Source organism: Procambarus clarkii, chromosome 7 (genome assembly GCF_040958095.1).
Source record: "Procambarus clarkii isolate CNS0578487 chromosome 7, FALCON_Pclarkii_2.0, whole genome shotgun sequence".
NCBI lineage: Eukaryota > Metazoa > Arthropoda > Malacostraca > Decapoda > Cambaridae > Procambarus > Procambarus clarkii.
In genome coordinates this window covers 10,881,469-10,900,744 of record NC_091156.1, presented here as the reverse complement: position 1 = coordinate 10,900,744, position 19,276 = coordinate 10,881,469, and the positions used below count along the sequence as shown (strand labels likewise).

General features: G+C 46.0%; 1 protein-coding gene across 7 annotated transcripts in view; it reads left to right on the top strand.

Annotated features, from left to right (window-relative positions):
* The window catches only part of LOC123761297 (GRAM domain-containing protein 4), a 115,119-nt gene that overhangs the window by 50,909 nt on the left and 44,934 nt on the right, over positions 1-19,276 (top strand). For 3 of the 7 annotated variants that reach the window (XM_069312873.1, XM_069312866.1, XM_069312846.1), the window contains exon 2: positions 11,672-13,289. The exons of the other annotated variants lie outside the window; for them this stretch is intronic. In XM_069312873.1, coding sequence (XP_069168974.1) covers positions 13,245-13,289 — 45 coding nt within the window. In that variant the 5' untranslated portion in view covers positions 11,672-13,244. The remainder of the gene's footprint in view (positions 1-11,671; positions 13,290-19,276) is intronic. 7 annotated transcript variants of the gene reach the window in all.

The following is a 19,276-nucleotide window of genomic DNA, read 5'->3' as shown; positions in this document are numbered from 1 at the left end:
ACACACACACACACACTATACTCAGGTCTCATTACCTTCTTGTATCTTGATCTGACACAGTGCGGTGGCATCCATTGCCTGCCTCAGGTGCTGATGGCGCCGGGACGACCTGTTCTTACACACAAAGTTAAAGTGAGTGTTAACTAACCAGAAGCATACAAAGCACCTCCACCTCTCCTATGATTACCGACATTCGTCAGTCCAAGGAAGAGTCAATAATGCAATGGAATTTTAATGCTTTGGCTGATTGCCTCAAAAGGTGCTGTGCATTAAATATGAGGACAGGATTTTTTGGGCAGTCCCAAGTCCCACGAGTCCCAAGTCTTCCTCCTTGGAAAGCGTTGGACGGTGTGTGACGATCCTGGGCGGTGCTGGCGGTGATGGACGGTGCCAAGAAGGTGGTGGTGTAATAGGGGTGAGTGTGCCCGTCATCTCAAGACACCCTCCGGCCCTGAGAGTGCAACTCATTTGCAACTTTTGCCTCTTCAGCACATGTAATTTCCTTACCCCAGACGTCCGATAGGTCGCGTGGTTATAATTAGACCCTGGGGAAGTGTGTGGCAGTCGTGGAGGAGAGGGAGGAACGTAATCAAGGAGAGAATAGAAGGAAGAGAGAGAGAGAGAGAGAGTAGAGGAAGGTAGGAGGAAGAGAGAGAAAGCGGAGGAAGGTAGGAAGAAGTTGACTCGAGGTACAGACGCTGGGATCGCATCATTCAGAGCATGGAAGATATCCAAGAAATGAAATGAAATACAAAGAAACAGAACAGTAGGGGGATAAAGACGAGGAAGAAGAGGACACGAGGAAGGTCACCACTGTGCTACTGTCTCCCTTTAAGTAACACACCATCCATGACCTTGCATTTTCGTGTCCACTGACGGAACCTATGCATCTTCCCCTCAATCATGGCTGCTTAGTTCGTATGTATTAAACAGTTCATGAACTTCGCAGCTATAGGCCGTTGTCAATAAGAATGATAACCTTGGGTATGGAAGTTTTGAAGCTGCCAAACTGCTAAATAGATACAAGCTAAGTCGAAATGATTGTGGAAAGAAGTGCTGGTTTCATTAAGTGGACACACATATATAGTCTATTTATATCACAGGTGGTTCAAAATGTCTCTATTCAAAGTAATTTACACCTACGGTGAGTCAGTGTCACGATTACTAATCATGTTCCATACACCCACCCAAATGGGCGGCAGCTTTACAGTCATGTGCTGCACACCCACCCAACTGGGCGGCAGCTTTACAGTCATGTGCTGCACACCCACCCAACTGGGCGGCAGCTTTACAGTCATGTGCTGCACACCCACCCAACTGGGCGGCAGCTTTACAGTCATGTGCTCCACACCCAACCAACTGGGCGGCAGCTTTACAGTCATGTGCTCCACACCCAACCAACTGGGCGGCAGCTTTACAGTCATGTGCTCCACACCCACCCAACTGGGCGGCAGCTTTACAGTCATGTGCTCCACACCCACCCAACTGGGCGGCAGCTTTACAGTCATGTGCTCCACACCCACCCAACTGGGCGGCAGCTTTACAGTCATGTGCTCCACACCCACCCAACTGGGCGGCAGCTTTACAGTCATGTGCAGGTTGCACTCATAGTAAACAAACTTTCGATACTCGGAAATTATCGATACTTTCGATTTTCGGCGGCAAATTTCTAGACGTTATTTACTGCTAGGCCTAGACTGGCTAAAAGTACCTCTGGATATATTGACATTGGTGTCGACTCCAACAGTCAGGCGACGCCGCCACAGTTGTTAAAGGAGGTACCATCTTTCTTGGTCCACCATTGTAAATATTAAGTTATTCCTTCCTGTGGGGTCTGGAGGGCGGTACGTACCTACTGCTGAAAGTGTAAAGGAAACAAATGGGTTTAGAACGTCTGTTCATCAAGATCATCATGCTGTTGTTGAGTTCGTTGTATACTCGACTTGAAAGGCATTGAGTTCCTCGCATAACAGAACAAAAAAATCTGTTCTTGGATCTTCTTGAGGGGTTATCTTGAGATGATTTCGGGGCTTAGCGTCCCCGCGCCCCGGTCCTCGACCAGACCTCCTTTTTGTTACACCATCACCCCCCCCCCTTCCCCAGGAAGCAGCCCGTAGCAGCTATCTAACTCCCAAGTATCTATTTACTGCTAGCTGAACAGGGGCTTCAGGGGTGAAACAAACTCTGCCCATTTGTTTCCGCCTCCGCCGGGAATCGAACCCGAAAACTTAGAACTACGAATCCCGAGCGTTGTCCACTCAGCCCCCCACCCCTCAAAAAAAAGGAGGGAGGATGACCAAAAAGACACAGTAACTGCGAGGAGCATCTTCAGGATGAGTATGGAAGAGATCTTACTTGAAGACGATGTACACAGCTGGCAGGAACGTTTGGCTGTCAACCTCGCCTTCATCTTCTCCTTCAAGATGACTTGCTGCCCAGAATACCTCAGCTCTTCCCCCCCCCCCCCCCCATCCCTTCCCCCTGAGTCAATACTGGTCCACTTGGCAGTCCGGCCCCCTGGCGGCTCCCGCACACAAATTCAGCTTACATGATGTTATAAGATTTGCATAACATGTCCACGGAGTTAGAGAAGGATTTAATTAGCATTGTCTTCTTGTACAGGATTCGTGCAGCTGCATGACGGCCCTGTTAAGGAGCAACTCAGTTGATTCCGGTCATTAGTGACAGTTGTCATTACCAGTGATAGCTGCTATCACCGGTGACAGCTGTCATCACCGGTGACAGGTGTCATCATTCCTCATCCAGTGCCTGATCTGTGGCTCCTCAAAATCCCACTTACACCAAGATTTATTTGTGATTCTCCCCGCGTTCGTCAACTCATTCTTCCACAGGGAGCCAATCGGCCGAGCAGACAGCACGCTGGAATTGTGATCCTGTGGTCCTGGGTTCGATCCCAGGCGCCGGCGAGAAACAATGGGCAGAGTTTCTTTCACCCTATGGTGTTAGTCAGCGGTCACGGGCTGCTTCCTGGGGGTGGAGGCCTGGTCAAGGACCGGGCCGCGGGGACACTAAAATGCCCCGAAATCATCTCAAGAAGATCTCAAGATAACACACTGTTGGTCTATGGAAAGTCAGCTCATTTGTGATTCATCAACTCTTAAATAGAATAATATTGGCATATTTGCTTAACTATTTTTTTATCCATAAAATACAGGCTACAAAGAGCCACGGTTGACATTCCACTCTATGTGGCCCCGATGCTTTTGGAATTGATGCCTACATATGGGTAAATATGTACTGGTGTGTGATGAAGGTCTCGTAGGATGCTGCAGGCTTGTTATTGTCCCCATATCTGTGTGTCTAGTGCTGAGGACTATCTGGGTGGCTAGCAGTGTTGCTAGCAGGCGTGGCTAGTGTCAGTGACTACCAGGGTAGCTACCAGTGATGTCTACCAGGGTAGCTACCAGTGATGTCTACCAGGGTAGCTACTAGTGATGTCTACCAGGGTAGCTACCAGTGATGTCTACCAGGGTAGCTAGCAGTGATGTCTACCAGGGTAGCTACCAGTGATGTCTACCAGGGTAGCTACCAGTGATGTCTACCAGGGTAGCTAGCAGTGATGTCTAATAACGATAATAAACACACCCCGAAAAAGGTCAAAGATAATCCAGCTTGAAGATAAACACCTATAAAATAGAGTTGTTATGACATTTGCCTTAATGTTTGGGGTGTAATTGATAAGACTGCCGCTACAGTCCTCGCCCCGTGGCTGTTGCTTTACACACGACACGGCTTATAAACCATAAGAAATATGTGTAAGTGACCACGAATGGGAGTGAGCCTTTATTTACTGTTTCAAGTGCAAATTTATTTTTTTTCTTGGGCGTTTCGGTGTACCTGGAGGGATTTTTGACAGTTTTTCTAGCCCCCCAAGACCGGCCTTGGCTCAGGCTTGGTTAGTAAAGGTTCTTTACTTACACCTAAATTTACTGAGTTTATAAACCAAGTGGGTTTTGTTGACCAACATTCATTTGCTTAGGTCCGGTTTACATATATTTAAGATAAATGACTTACAAGCTGTTTACATGGTGTTATTGATTTTGTTCATGTTGGACTAATTACAGTTTTAAACCTTACCACAATTTGTAGATTATTTTATAGTACCTAAAGATTATTTTATGTTTATATAATACTGGAAGGGGTGCCTGGCAGTGCCCGGGTCTCTCTCTCTCTCTCTCTCTCTCTCTCTCTCTCTCTCTCTCTCTCTCTCTCTCTCTCTCTCTCTCTCTCTCTCTCTCTCTCTCTCTCTCTCTCTCTCTCCCTCTCTCTCTCTCTCTCTCTCTCTCTCTCTCTCTCTCTCTCTCTCTCTCTCTCTCTCTCTCTCTCTCTCTCTCTCTCTCTCTCTCTCTCTCACTCTGTCTCTCTCTCTCTCTCTGTCTCTCTCTCTCTCTCTCTCTCTCTCTCTCTCTCTCTCTCTCTCTCTCTCTCTCTCTCTCTCTCTCTCTCTCTCTCTCTCTCTCTCTCTCTCTCTGTCTCTCTCTCTCTCTCTCACTCTGTCTCTCTCTCTCTCTCTGTCTCTCTCTCTCTCTCTCTCTCTCTCTCTCTCTCTCTCTCTCTCTCTCTCTCTCTCTCTCTCTCTCTCTCTCTCTCTGTCTCTGTCTCTCTGTCTCTCTGTCTCTCTGTCTCTCCATCTCTCTCTCTCTCTCTCTCTCTCTCTCTCTCTCTCTCTCCCTCTCTCTCTCTCTCTCTCTCTCTCTCTCTCTCTCTCTCTCTCTCTCTCTCTCTCTCTCTCTCTCTCTCTCTCTCTCTCTCTCTCTCTCTCTCTGTCTCTCTCTCTCTCTCTCTCTCTCTCTCTCTCTCTCTCTCTCTCTCTCTCTCTCTCTCTCTCTCTCTCTCTCTCTCTCTCTCTCTCTCTCTCTCTCTCTCTCTCTCTCTCTCTCTCTCTCTCTCTCTCTCTCTCTCTCTCTCTCTCTCTCTCTCTCTCTCTCTCTCTCTGTCTCTCTGTCTCTCTGTCTCTCTGTCTCTCCATCTCTCTCTCTCTCTCTCTCTCTCTCTCTCTCTCTCTCTCTCTCTCCCTCTCTCTCTCTCTCTCTCTCTCTCTCTCTCTCTCTCTCTCTCTCTCTCTCTCTCTCTCTCTCTCTCTCTCTCTCTCTCTCTCTCTCTCTCTCTCTCTCCTCCCTCCTCTCTCCTCTCTCCTCTCTCCTCTCTCCTCTCTCCTCTCTCCTCTCTCTCACAAACACAAACACACAAGGGACCAAAGAGCCAGAGCTCAACCCCTGCAAGCACAACTAGGTGAGTTATTAAGAACAGCTTAAAAAAAGATGAAAAACACTCATTTCAGACACTGGAGTCGCTGGGAGTCGTAATGGGCGCCTTACTCTTTTTAATGGGAGGCAGTGGGGCAGCCCTCGACCCGCTCATGATGGTCTCCTACTTCCCATTAGTCATCCTGCAAAGTTAGACAGTTATTCGATGTTACAGATAAAGGTAACTTTGAGAGATCTTCAGCTTGCTACACCCAGTGGTAAGTCTCACTGCTACACCCAGTGGTAAGTCTCACTGCTACACCCAGTGTAGCAGTGAAGAAGCATAAAGATCACGAGTTAATTCCTACGTTGACCTAAAATCCTAGAATGACGGAGGGTGCTCGATACACCGCCGGACACCCCCATGTCCCGAACTTAAACATCCTTAATTTCGACGCGAGATGTCACATGGAAGAGCCCCACCAAAACCAGTTGTGCTGGACCCTGCACTGTCTGCCCGACCCCGAGGGGTGAAGACGTTTGGCTGTTATCACCTCCACGGATCTCTCAACACGCTTGTTTCCAACGCCTCGGGTTGATTGGCGTCATGACTGAACGAGGCAAGACTGATGATAATGATAGATACGCGAGAGGAGGAGTATACAGGATTTTTTGTTGTTTATGCCGAGGTAAACTAGACAAGAAGGCATGTTTGTAAACTGAAAGTAGGACCGGTGAAGGGAATTTGTGTTGAGAGATAGCTGGATAGTTGGTTTGGGATAGACTCCAGGAGAGACTGCGTGTGCGGGTGAACCTCGGCAGACACACACAGGCTAGAAAGGCGGGATCCAAGTGCTAACGTTCGATCATGCAGGCTCAAATAGGCAAGTGCATACAGGTCTGAGGCTGAGAATATAATAATGAGAGAGAAAATGAGGAGCATCCGTCCGGCCGTGCTGTGTTAATTCACTTTCTCAGTTTTACTTTTAAGCTTTTTAGACGATTAAATGAATTAGTCTCTGTTGGGCATGAAGCCACGACTAGGCTTAGTGATGTGTCGGGGTGTTCTTACTTATGTGTTTGTTTAACGGGTTTATCTCTTGTTTTGATTTGATTGTTTGCATTTGTTGATTATTATTCTAGCTGTTGAAAGCGTTGAGTTGATGCCTTAAAACCACTCTATCATCCCAAAATGATAGTACGTATAACAGCTATTTGGTTGGACTGTTAGGTCAAAAAAATCTCGTTTTGTACAATTGGATTACCGTAAATGGCTTGCTAAAGAATTTAACCTAATCTAGGGTTTATTTCAGGGGGAGGGGCTTCTCTTCGAACCCTCTACAAAATTTTTAATTCAAAACATTTTTTCTGTATACAACAGCCCATTCTTGTTCGACTAAATAGTTCCTGTAAGTACTACCGTTTCTGGAGGATGGGCTGCTTAATATGATATAGAATTCCCCGAGGGTAGTTGCTGGTTAATTGTACTCACCTAGTTGTGTTTGCGGGGGTTGAGCTCTGGCTCTTTGGTCCCGCCTCTCAACCGTCAATCAACAGGTGTTCAGATTCCTGAGCCTACTGGGCTCTATCATATCTACATTGTGTTGGCTTCGTTGAGTGTGTTCGGAGGGTCTCTTGCCTGATGTTGCGGGAGTGTGTTCCATCACTTGCTTCCTGAATGTGTTGCTGGCTGGAGGCCTGGTCAGTGGCCTGGTCAGAGTTGACCAGACCACACACTAAAAAGTGAGGAGACAACGACGCTTCGGTCCGTCCTTGGACCATTCTCAAGTCGATTGTGGACCTGGTCAGAGGCCGGGCCGCTGGGACCTTAAACCCCCGGAACCTTGTCTAACTGGCGTGACTAACGACTGTGTTGAATACATTATCAAGGAATAAGCAAATCTTAATTTTATTCTTTTGATTGATTTCTTCAATTTATAAATGTGGGTTTTAGACATATTGTGGATTGAAATTGTTTATACATAATTTGTGACTTGTATCACGTGTCATATATGTCTGTTATTCTTGACATTAAAAGACACATATTGTCTGTTTGTGTCAACATGACAACAGGCTCTATCATAATATTCTTATTGTTGACTCGATTTATAATTTTCTGTTCAGTCTTGTTTTGTGGGGCTTCCATGAAGCCTCTTCTACCCTTCACTGCCTCTGTCTCTTCCTTCCTTCCTGCCCTTCACACTTCCAATCTCCACTCATCCTCCTCCTCCTCCTACTCTTCCTTCCCCTTCCCCCCTCATGTGTGCTTCCCTTCTCCTCCCACCCACGCCACTTCCCCCTCTTTATCACTTCTTTCTCCACCCCCCTTCCTCGCTTCCTTCCCCTTTCCCCCCACACTCTCCCTTAAACCCCTCCCACCTTTCCTGTTGTCTTACTCTCACCCATTATTCAGAGTACATAACTCCCCTCTCCCTTGACATTCTCTCCCGTCTGCACCATCCTCCTCCTTCTCTTGCTTCCTCTCCCTCCCTGTGCTTCCTCTTCTCCTACTCTTATCCTTGTTTATCTTCACCCTCGTCCTCTTTTCTCCTGTTTCTTTCACTCATACTGGGCTTCCAAGCGAGTGTTGTACAGGTTCTGTCATATGTGCATTTGTTTTGGCTGTTTGGAACCCGTTTCCACCACTCATTCTTATGATGCTCTACTCTCACGCAGAGTAGTGTGTGGCGAGGACCAGTAGAGTCCAGCACGGGTCATGACAGTCTTCTGTTTGGCATGTATTAGCAGCAGGATTGTCTTGACCCGTGCTGGACGCTACTGGTCCTCGCCGCACTGAGGTCTCTCACTGTGACTGTCTGACTTCTGTTGTAGAGGTAATCCTTTATCCAAGGGTTTCCTTCCCTGTTACTCTTGCCTGTTCCTCCATCTTGTGAACACAAGTTACAGCTTAGCTGCGTCATTCGAGTTCAGGTAAAGGCGAGCCCAGGAGCTGAAATTCGACCATATGCTCCCCCCCCCCCCCGCCCCCCGCCCCCTTGTGGCAAGCACAAGCAGGTGGGCGCACACACACGCGCTGAGATCCTTCGTGAAGAAGCTGTCCTAATTTTATTCTTTCAAGAAAATATAAATAATCTACGCCGTTCTGCATAGTTTTCCTGGCTTGGCGCCTTCTTTTAACAACTGCTTGCTTAAATGACCTACGTCAGACCAGTGTCAGAATGTGCAGCACCAGTCTTACGCTTCACGTCGTCAAGTGCGAAAGTGAGCTGTAAAAACGTGAGGTATACAACTAGATTATTGTCAAAACGAAGAGGACTGATTACTGTTAAAGGAAATTATAAATCTCACAACCCTAGATGATAGGAGCAGAGGAAATATGATCACTACATACAAGTTACTGATTAGAATAAACAAGGTGGACAAGGACTTAAATTGCAGGACAAGAGGACACGGATGGAAGCAGGAAACCCACACGAGTTAAACTGAGGAAATACTGGCACCCGGTGAGGTTGGTCAAGTGGAATGCACTGAAAGTACTGGTCTTGAAAAACCACCTCTGTCTACAAATTTATTATATCCACATACCACAATGAAGTGAGAGGCCAGCAATATAAGGCAACGAATACAACATGGTTAGTAGGCCTCATTTCCTTCCCAAAAGACACTATAAGGTAAACACACTAGCCAATACATCAGCCACCAGAAATCGTCTTTACTACCACCACCCTCCATCTGACCATGTCCACAAGTGTGGCTTTAAAGTATACTGTAGGCAGTATTGAACTAGTGAATATGGTGTGGCGTGGGGCAGGGGCAGGGAAGTTGTGATAGTGGACTTGCAGCCTTGATGACGGTCCAGGACGAGCCGAAACGTTATCTTTTCCCTATCTTCTTATGTGTGGTTTTGTCATCATATTTTCAGCCACGATATTGTGACTCGTCGTCTGCATAGTGGAGTGTGGCAGTGCTGGAAAGCTGTGATAGTGAGGTGTGGCGTGGGGCGAGGCAGGGAAGCTGTGATAGTGAGGTGGGGCGAGGCAGGGGAGCTGTGATAGTGAGCTGTGGCGTGGGGCGAGGCAGGGAAGCTGTGATAGTGAGGTGGGGCGAGGCAGGGGAGCTGTGATAGTGAGCTGTGGCGTGGGGCGAGGCAGGGAAGCTGTGATAGTGAGGTGGGGCGAGGTAGGGGAGCTGTGATAGTGAGCTGTGGCGTGGGGCGAGGCAGGGGATGCTGTGATAGTGAGCTGTGGCGTGGCCGAGCCAGATCACGGGAGATGAACGAGGATGTCGGATGCTGGGCTCCTTAAACTGCAGCACGCTGCTCGGCTCCCAGGATGGATGGCGTGAAGGGAAGGAATACCTGGGAGGGTAAAATTAATGTGGCGTCTGGGTATGGTAGTGTGGATACGTGGGAGAGAAGGAGTTTGGCTATGTGGGAGAGGAGTAGGTTGGGCACGTAGAAGAGGAGGTTGGGTACCGACCGAAGGTTATCATCGTTATTGGCAAAATTAATATGCAATTTTCCTTAATCGGAGAAATTCAATTAGATCTTATTGCAGTTAGGATGCTCTTCATATTCACTACCACACAGGACAGTGAGGATGCTGCTCATATTCACTGGATTTTGACGAGGTGGGAAGGGAAAGAGGACAGGTGGGAAGAGGAAGATTACAGGTGGGAAGGGAAAGAGGACAGGTGGGAAGAGGAAGATTACAGGTGGGAAGGGAAAGAGGACAGGTGGGAAGGGGATAACACACACTGAGCTGACACAAACGCCAGTAGAGCAATAGCGAAAGACAGTATAACAAGATGTATCAAAGATGAAATATGTCAGACGTCAGTGTGAACATTGCAGTTCTCATTGTGAACATTGATGACCCGCTCCTGTATCACTGACTCTTGTATCACTGACTCTTGTATCACTGACTCTTGTATCACTGAATCTTGTATCACTGAATCTTGTATCACTGACTCTTGTATCACTGGCTCTTGTATCACTGAATCTTGTATCACTGACTCTTGTATCACTGAATCTTGTATCACTGACTCTTGTATCACTGAATCTTGTATCACTGACTCTTGTATCACTGACTCTTGTATCACTGACTCTTGTATCACTGACTCTTGTATCACTGAATCTTGTATCACTGACTCTTGTATCACTAACTCTGGTATCACTGACTCTTGTATCACTGAATCTTGTATCACTGACTCTTGTATCACTGACTCTTGTATCACTGACTCTTGTATCACTGACTCTTGTATCACTGACTCTGGTATCACTGACTCTTGTATCACTGACTCTTGTATCACTGACTCTGGTATCACTGACTCTTGTATCACTGACTCTTGTATCACTGACTCTGGTATCACTGACTCTGGTATCACTGATGACACCATTTAGTTTTGTTTATGACTTCATCTTGTATCATTGGTATGACATCATGGATGCCAGTGGCACTGGCCGTCACCTTGGGTGACGGTGACCAATGACGTCATATGGCACTTCCCTTGCGTGCCAGCAATGACACGTGATAATTCCAGTTGTCGGGGGACAGGAGGCCTGTATACTTGGGCTTATCTAGCTAGCCTAATTACAGTATACTTAGCCTCAACCAACTACTGACCTTTCCCCAGGATGCAACCCCCCCCCCCACACAACAGTTAAATCGAACTCCTGTGTGCCTGTTCACTGCTAGGTGTAGAGAGCGTCAGGTGAAACGATACGTGCCCAACCGTTTCTCTCGCCCCCGCGGGGATCGAACCCGGGTCCTTCAGTTGTGAGTCGAGGACCTGGACCACTGTGAAGTCACATTTTATTCTTGGTTGTTCTTCCTTAAATTCAAATGAATGTACTTATATATATATGTCGTACCTAGTAGCCAGAACGCACTTCTCAGCCTACCATGCAAGGCCCAATTTGCCTAATAAGCCAAGTTTTCATGAATTATTTGTTTTTCGACTACCTAACCTACCTAACCTGACCTAACCTAACTTTTTCTGCTACCTAACCGAACCTAACCTATAAAGATAGGTTAGGTTAGGTTAGGTAGGGATGGTTAGGTTCGGTCATATATCTACGTTAATTTTAACTCTAATAAAAAAAATTGACCTCATACATAATGAAATGGTTAGCTTTATCATTTCATAAGAAAAAAATTAGAGAAAATATATTAATTCAGGAAAACTTGGCTTATTAGGCAAATCGGGCCTTGCATAGTAGGCTGAGAAGTGCGTTCTGGCTATTAGGTACGACATATATATATATATATATACATATATATATATATATATATATATATATATATATATATATATATATATATATATATATGCAAACAAGCCTGAATGGTCCCCAGGACTATGTGCGAATGAAAACTCACACCCCAGAAGTGACTATTCATATATATATATATATATATATATATATATATATATATATATATATATATATATATATATATATATATATATATATATAATTACCCTTAACTCGTGTGTTTCAGGAAACTGTTGTGTATATCATGTGCAGAAACGCTCACAATGTTTACTATAATTCAGAAATATAAGATATTTAGAAACTTTATAATACGTGATAGTAAAAGAACGTGACTGGAAAAATTGTGAGAGTGAGTGCCAGAAGTGCCAGTGCTTAGTGAGAGAGCCAGCGCCCGAACCACAGGCACGGTCGTCAGCTCCCTCGAGGAGTCTTCTAAGTGGTCTTCCCTCCTCCTCCCCCTCCTTCTTCTTCCTTTCCTCCTCAACCTTCTTCTCGTCTTCTTGGTATTGCTCCTCCTCTTACTTCTCGTTCTCCTCACCTGGCATACTCAAGAGGAGTATTCTCCATCTCTGGCATTCCCTCTTACTCTCCCTCCTCTCTCACGCATTACTCCCCCTCACTTCCCTCTCTCATACGTTTCAACCCCACAGTTTCTCTTCCCCTCTCACACATTTTAACCCCACTTCATCCTCCTCAACTGACACGCTGTAAACCCCTCATTATCTGCCCCCTAACATACCTCATTTCCCCTCACTCTCACCCCCTCCCCTCTCGCAAGCTATACAAATCCCTAATTAAACCCTTTCTGACACGCTACTCTCATTTTGCTCTCTCTCACACGCTCCTTTCTCACAGACTGCAGTCTCCCTCTCTCACACGCTGCTCGCCCCCTTCCCTCTGACACGCTACGCTTCCCTCAATTTTCTCCCTCTCACACTTTCTCAGGGACACGCTGTTTAACACTACACTTGCATCTGAAGAACCCTACCTTTTCCTCGCGTCCTAAGGCAAGACAAATTATCCATCAGCACTAGACGCCTTTCCATAAGTCTTCACCCCATCCAACGCTCCATCACTGTAGCCTTTTCAGCTTTCCCTCCCTCACTATAGCCATCCAGTCTCCTCCGTCCATCGTACATCTCTCTTTTTTTACGTTCTTTGGGTTTGTCTTTCAGTCTGTGTATTTTACATTGCTGCTTCCACCTGAGTCTCCTTCACAGCGTCGGCACACACCCCCTCCACCACAACACTACACCCCTACCACCACAACACTACACCCCTATCACCACAACACTACACCCCTATCACCACAACACTACACCCCTATCACCACAACACTACACCCCCTCCACCACAACTCTCTTTTATCAACTACATCACCACAGATACACCCATCAAAGAAACACCCAATCCACCACAGAAGCGCCCACACCCACCACAGAAGCACTCCCATACACCCACCACACAGCAACCTCTAGGAAGACAGCAGCAAGCTAGCTGTCCCAGCAACACGTCCGTCCCCCTGTAACCTCCCCACTTTAAGACGTTTCTCCACAATATAAATCCCTCGTATCGAGTAGTCACTGATAAGTAAACGGTGAGAGAGACAGCACCTTCTTCTTTAATTTCTTCCCAGCCTCCTCCCGTTCCGTGCCAACATCTCCACTACCACAGTCTCCCACTAACAAATATGGCGCCACCTCTTCCTCCGGGGGCACCGTAGGGGGAAGGACCTTAACTTCGCCCTACCCTTCTAAAGAACCTCTCCAGCGGCCCTTCCTTAGGACCAGAGGTCAGCGATGCGAGCCCTCATCAAGCACAACTCGAAGATGGAGCACATGAAGGTGAGTCAATGCACCTGTCTGCTGGCTGCACATGGCTTCTACCCCTCAGTATAGCCATCGTCTTCGCCACCTCCGCTGCTTCCCTTGCTCCTCTCGTCCACAGAGATAAGTCACTCCGTCCTCGTCCTCGTCACCAGCTGAGCAAGCATGCACGCAGAGGTGGGTAAGAATGTCTTTTCGTAATTCATGTAAAGAGCATCTTGCCGTCGTGAATTATACGTGGTCAAGATGCAAGTTTTCGCCAAACACAGGAAGCAGACAGAGGTAAGTTTCTCGCAAAGGTTATTGTATGTTATCGTAATTTTCGCAAAATACATGGGTAATATACATTTTATAAATACTGACATTGTCGAATCCTTTTGGAATCAGTAACTGAGCTTCTCGAAACAAGTCTTTAAGACTTAAAATAAGGATTGACTGATGAAGATTAAGCCACCCAAGAGGTGGCACGGGCATGAATAGCCCGTAAGTGGTAGATTTTGTTTGGGGGAAGTGAATGTGATCTTTGGTCGGGAAAAAATAAGGCTGAGGCATACCGTCCCCAGGAATGGTGCGCGTACAGTGGTTGTGTTCCACAGGACAGGTAATAATCATAATGGCAGATTTTCACGCAATTTGCGTCATTTTATCATCTTTACTAAAAAATATAAAAGTGGTAAGTTTTCACATAATACAATTGACCATAGTTATTTCTCTTTGTTGATGGACATTTTAACCTGTCATTTAAGGGTAAGCCTTCCGTGAATATTACTCACCTTGGGTGAGTACACACGTACCCATATATGTATATTATTTTATAACAAATATTCATTGTGTCGGGGGGACAGGCAGAGTGAATATATACATGTTAGGCTTTATCGAGGTCGACCCTCCTAGGGTCCAATTACTGACCTCGCCCCAGTATGCGACCCCACAAGCTGTCTAACTCCTGGGGTACCTGTTAACTTTTAGGTGAACAGGGCATTAGGTGATAGGAAACACGCCAAATCATTTCTATCCAGCCTCGCATTCGAACCCGGAATTCTCGATTGTGACTCGAGAACGAAGCCAACTATACTACTGGGACCATAGTGAATAATACGGTTATGTTGTATATTAATTATTTGAATTATAAAGGCACAAAGGCCAAGTTCATTCCTTAGTATCGTATATCAGAGAAAGTCTCTCTCTCTCTCTCTCTCTCTCTCTCTCTCTCTCTCTCTCTCTCTCTCTCTCTCTCTCTCTCTCTCTCTCTCTCTCTCTCTCTCTCTCTCTCTCTCTCTCTCTCTCTCTCTCTCTATCTCTCTCTCTCTCTCTCTCTCTCTCTCTCTCTCTCTCTCTCTCTCTCTCTCTCTCTCTCTCTCTCTCTCTCTCTCTCTCTCTCTCTCTCTCTCTCTCGTGGTGGACGGAACGACACCATTCACGCTACTTGGATTTTAAATCTTTGGAACGAGACCCATTCAGGCCGGTCTCATCCCACCCCCGGGAACCGGAGTGTGGGATAAGATTAGGGTCTTAGGCCAGCCACCATGTGTGGAGTTTTGGGGAGACTAAGCGTGCACATGTTACCATTACCAGGTGAATCTTGATACTAGTTTGGTAGCTTCTTATGCACCTCCATACCCGTCCTGTAGGTAGTGGTGCACCCCATACCCATCCTGTGAGCGGTGGTGCACCCCATACCAATCCTGTGGGTAGTGGTGCACCCCTTACCCATCCTGTGGGCGGTGGTGCACCCCATACCCATCCTGTGGGCGGTGGTGCACCCCATACCCATCCTGTGGGCGGTGGTGCACCCCCATACCCATCCTGTGGGCGGTAGTGCACCCCATACCAATCCTGTGGGTAGTGGTGCACCCCACACCCATCCTGTGAGCGGTGGTGCATCCCATACCAATCCTGTGGGTAGTGGTGCACCCCATACCCATCCTGTGAGCGGTGGTGCACCCCATACCCATCCTGTGGGTAGTGGTGCATCCCATACCAATCCTGTGGGCGGTGGTGCATCCCATACCCATCCTGTGAGCGGTGGTGCACCCCATACCCATCCTGTGGGCGGTGGTGCACCCCATACCCATCCTGTGGGTAGTGGTGCACCCCTTACCCATCCACAATTCACGTAGTTAAGCTTGATGATGAGTTATTAGATACGATGGCGTATTTACTCAGATTAAGAGACAATAAACAATCTAAATTTGGTTTTCGTTTCGTAAAATTAAGCGGGAAATAATTAGTTAATGATCTCTTAACAAGTGTCATCTATAAAGACTCATTCATCAAGGGTCAATTTGACCTCTTACAAGTGCTATATAGTCGTAATGGCTTGGCGCTTTGCCCTGACAATTCCCTCCCTCCGTTTCTTCCAAGTGATTCATAGTGGTAATGATTTGGCGCTTTCCCCTAATAATTCCCACCTTTCCTCTGGGATGCTCCCGGACGCAGGTTCGAATCCTCGTCACGGCCCTTGTGGATTTGTTCATTTACCTCCACCACATCAATTACTGATGCATTCCATTTACTAACTACTAACTCATCAAGGGTCAAATGCCTCCTCCTTTCCAACGTTCCAATTGAGGACAAAAAGCTCTACTCGAACTTATTGTGGAGAATCGAAGTGTTTTTTAAAAGCTGTTGGTTGTCCGTCTGCAACTCACGAACCTTCAGACAGATATATTAGAATATGGTCACTTCCACTTAGCGAGAGGAGGGGGCAGTAACCCAGGGCCCGCCTGGACTTGATTGGCCAGTTAAGTGGGGGGCGATCAATGTCCCTTAGGCAGTCCTGATGACTCCTGCTAGGGCGACCTGTTGCCAATGCGAATTGAATAGACATCAAAAGGCTCAAGTATTTTTTTCTTTTTACTTTATTTCGTTGTTATTCAGCGTTAAATAAAGTATACAAAATTTGTATTATATCAGTGATTCCGGTACGAATGTTTATGTATTATGTTCTTGTTCAGTTAGGAACAAAATTTAGAACATAACTGGGAAATTTAGTTATCATTTTGTAACAATTACACAGCAAGATACTGCCCAATCACGAGGTGATGAGAGAGGTTGTTAACTTGCCAAAGAGAAGAGGTTAATCGGATTCTGCATTATTATTAGTCGGTTGGTGGAGCGTCATCTGGCAGTTACTTCTCTTGCTCGTGCTGATGCAAGTACAAACCGTATTATAAGCTAGCTTTTGATACTTGGGTGTGTTTGATAGAATGTGCTTCTGCTATGTCCAGCGTTAAGTTGTCGCTGGGCCTTCCTCCTGGTAACCAGCGGTGAGAAACGGCTCTGGCATGGTTACTCTTGGCCATACTCGTTTAACTCACAGGCACTCAATGGAGCGCCGCCCTGCTCCTTATTGTCTGAACTGCATTGTCCCTTTTATGGTCGTATTTATCCTTGTTAAATGTCCTGACTTCAGGACGGGCGTGTGTCTTACTTCCCGACCGTCCCTCACGGTCACCTGTCCCTCGATAGACTTCTTGGTGAATCAGATACCTTTGATATCGTTCGACTTATGCGTTTTTTGTTCTCGCATTGGCATCCTAAGTGATATTTAGCGCGCTATGATTATTCCGCACATTTGATGGTGCTACATAACCTTCTCGGTCTAGTTTCTTCTTTCGATAATTACTTAATTTTAATTGTCGCAATATATGAAGAATATTTCAGTGTTGCTGGCTAGAATTTCTTTGGTGATGATCAGATTGAATGTTGATTATGTTATATGTAATTGTGCATTGTTTGTGCACAGGTAGCCAGTTTGAAAGAATAGTGTCGTCCTGCCTACATATTGACATCATTAGGACTGACAGTCTCAAAGTGTACATGTAAAAGCATTTACAACATTTGTCTCTTTCAATGCAATGCGTTTGTTGTTGGGAAACTTCTCATAAAATACTAGGCACAAAGTTTCCGCTAGTATAAACTTCCTTAATTAAACAGCGCCTGTCAGATGTTGTTGATGTATACGTCAAATGTGCTCTCTAAGGCAGCTCCAGCTGGAAGGGCTGAACGGTAGAGCAAGGGTCTCGCTTTATGCAGGTCGGCGTTCAATCCCCGACCGTGCAAGTGGTTGGGCACCATTCCTTCCCCTCCGTTCCATTCCAAATCCTTCCCCTGACCCCCTTTCCAAGTGCTGCATAGTCGTAGTGGTTTGGCGCTTTCTCTCTGATAGTTCCCCCTCCAGCTGGAAGCAGGTTGACGAGGAACTCAGAAGGGCGAAATGGCTCCTTGCCATTTCCTTCCAAACCAACCTATTTACTTCCCTTCCTGTCTCCTTGGCCTTCCCGGCTGCCTCCCGAGGTAATTAGTATCCGAAGTTGTGAGGTGTGACCCGTCACTTCAACTCTCCCCTCTAGGTCAATACTTCCCCTCCGGGTCAATACTAAATAAAGGTAATAAATAATACTTAATAAATACAGGTAACAGAGGTTGTTGACCAGACCACACACTAGAAGGTGAAGGGACGACGACGTTTCGGTCCGTCCTGGACCATTAATGGTCCAGGACGGACCGGAACGTCGTCGTCCCTTCACCTTCTGGTCAACATACTTTAGCCACGTGTGGCTAAACTTTTTGTGACTTTATGAGTCACAATAACGTGTGGTCTGGTCAACATACTTTAGCCACGTTATTGTGACTCATGGCCTGCAGGTAATAAAGGTACTTGAACTCCGAATGTTTATTGAATTTTATGTATGTGTTCTCTAAAATAATTTACTCTAGTTTGTATGTATGTTAACGATTAAGTCTAAAAGAAATACTTGAGAGAAAGGCACAGCCCGGCATCTCCAGCGCGGGAAGACATCAGTAAAGCTTCTCAGCTTTGTCCTCATTCCTGGAAGTGAAGACATTTTTCTCTGGCATTTGACATCACCTTTTATATCCATAATAAAAGATGATTTTTCTCCTTTAATTCCTCCTCCTCCTCCTCCTCCTCCTCCTCCTCCTCCTCTCCTTCCTCTTAGATTTCACACTTGCCTCTTATTCCACATCTCATGATCACTTTCCTGCTCCTCTTTCTCACATTCTTATTCCTCTGCTCACCTTCCTGCTCCACCCTTCTTTCCTGTTAACTCTCATTACACAAGACAAACACACGGCAAGCGTTAGTTTTATCCTTCATGCCTGGAGTAAATATACGCATAATAAGAATGATGATAACAAGCAATAAAGACATAATAATAACAAAACTATAATGATAAATATAATAAGAATGATGATAACAAGCAATAAAGACATAATAATAACAAAACTATAATGATAAATATAATAAGAATGATGATAACAAGCAATAAAGACATAATAATAACAAAACTATAATGATAAATATAATAAGAATGATGATAACAAGCAATAAAGACATAATAATAACAAAACTATAATGATAAATATAATAAGAATATAGAACACGAAATAATTAATATAAATTGAGTAAGTTTACATTTTGGAAAAACCTGGTTTTGGAACCAGGGTGGATGATTTGTGGAAGAAATTACGTGGGATCACTTGATTGTTTCAAACGTAGGTTAGACGTATATGTGAACGAGTTTGGGTGGATATAAATAAGAGGGAGGGAGGAAGGGAGAGAATTATCAGGGGGGGGGGTTATCTTGAGGTTATCTTGAGATGATTTCGGGGCTTTTAGTGTCCCCGCGGCCCGGTCCTCGACCAGGCCTCCACCCCCAGGAAGCAGCCCGTGACAGCTGACTAACTCCCAGGTACCTATTTACTACTAGGTAACAGGGGCATTCAGGGTGAAAGAAACTTTGCCCATTTGTTTCTGCCTCGTGCGGGAATCGAACCCGCGCCACAGAATTACGAGTCCTGCGCGCTATCCACCAGGCTACGAGGGGGGGGAAGCACCAAGCCATTACGACTATACATCACTTGGAAGGAGTCAGGATAAGGATTTGGAATGGGACGGGGAAAAAAGGAATAGTTACCAACCACTTGGACGGTCGGGGATTGAACGCCGACTCGGGTTGATTAGGTTCGGGCGCTTTAGT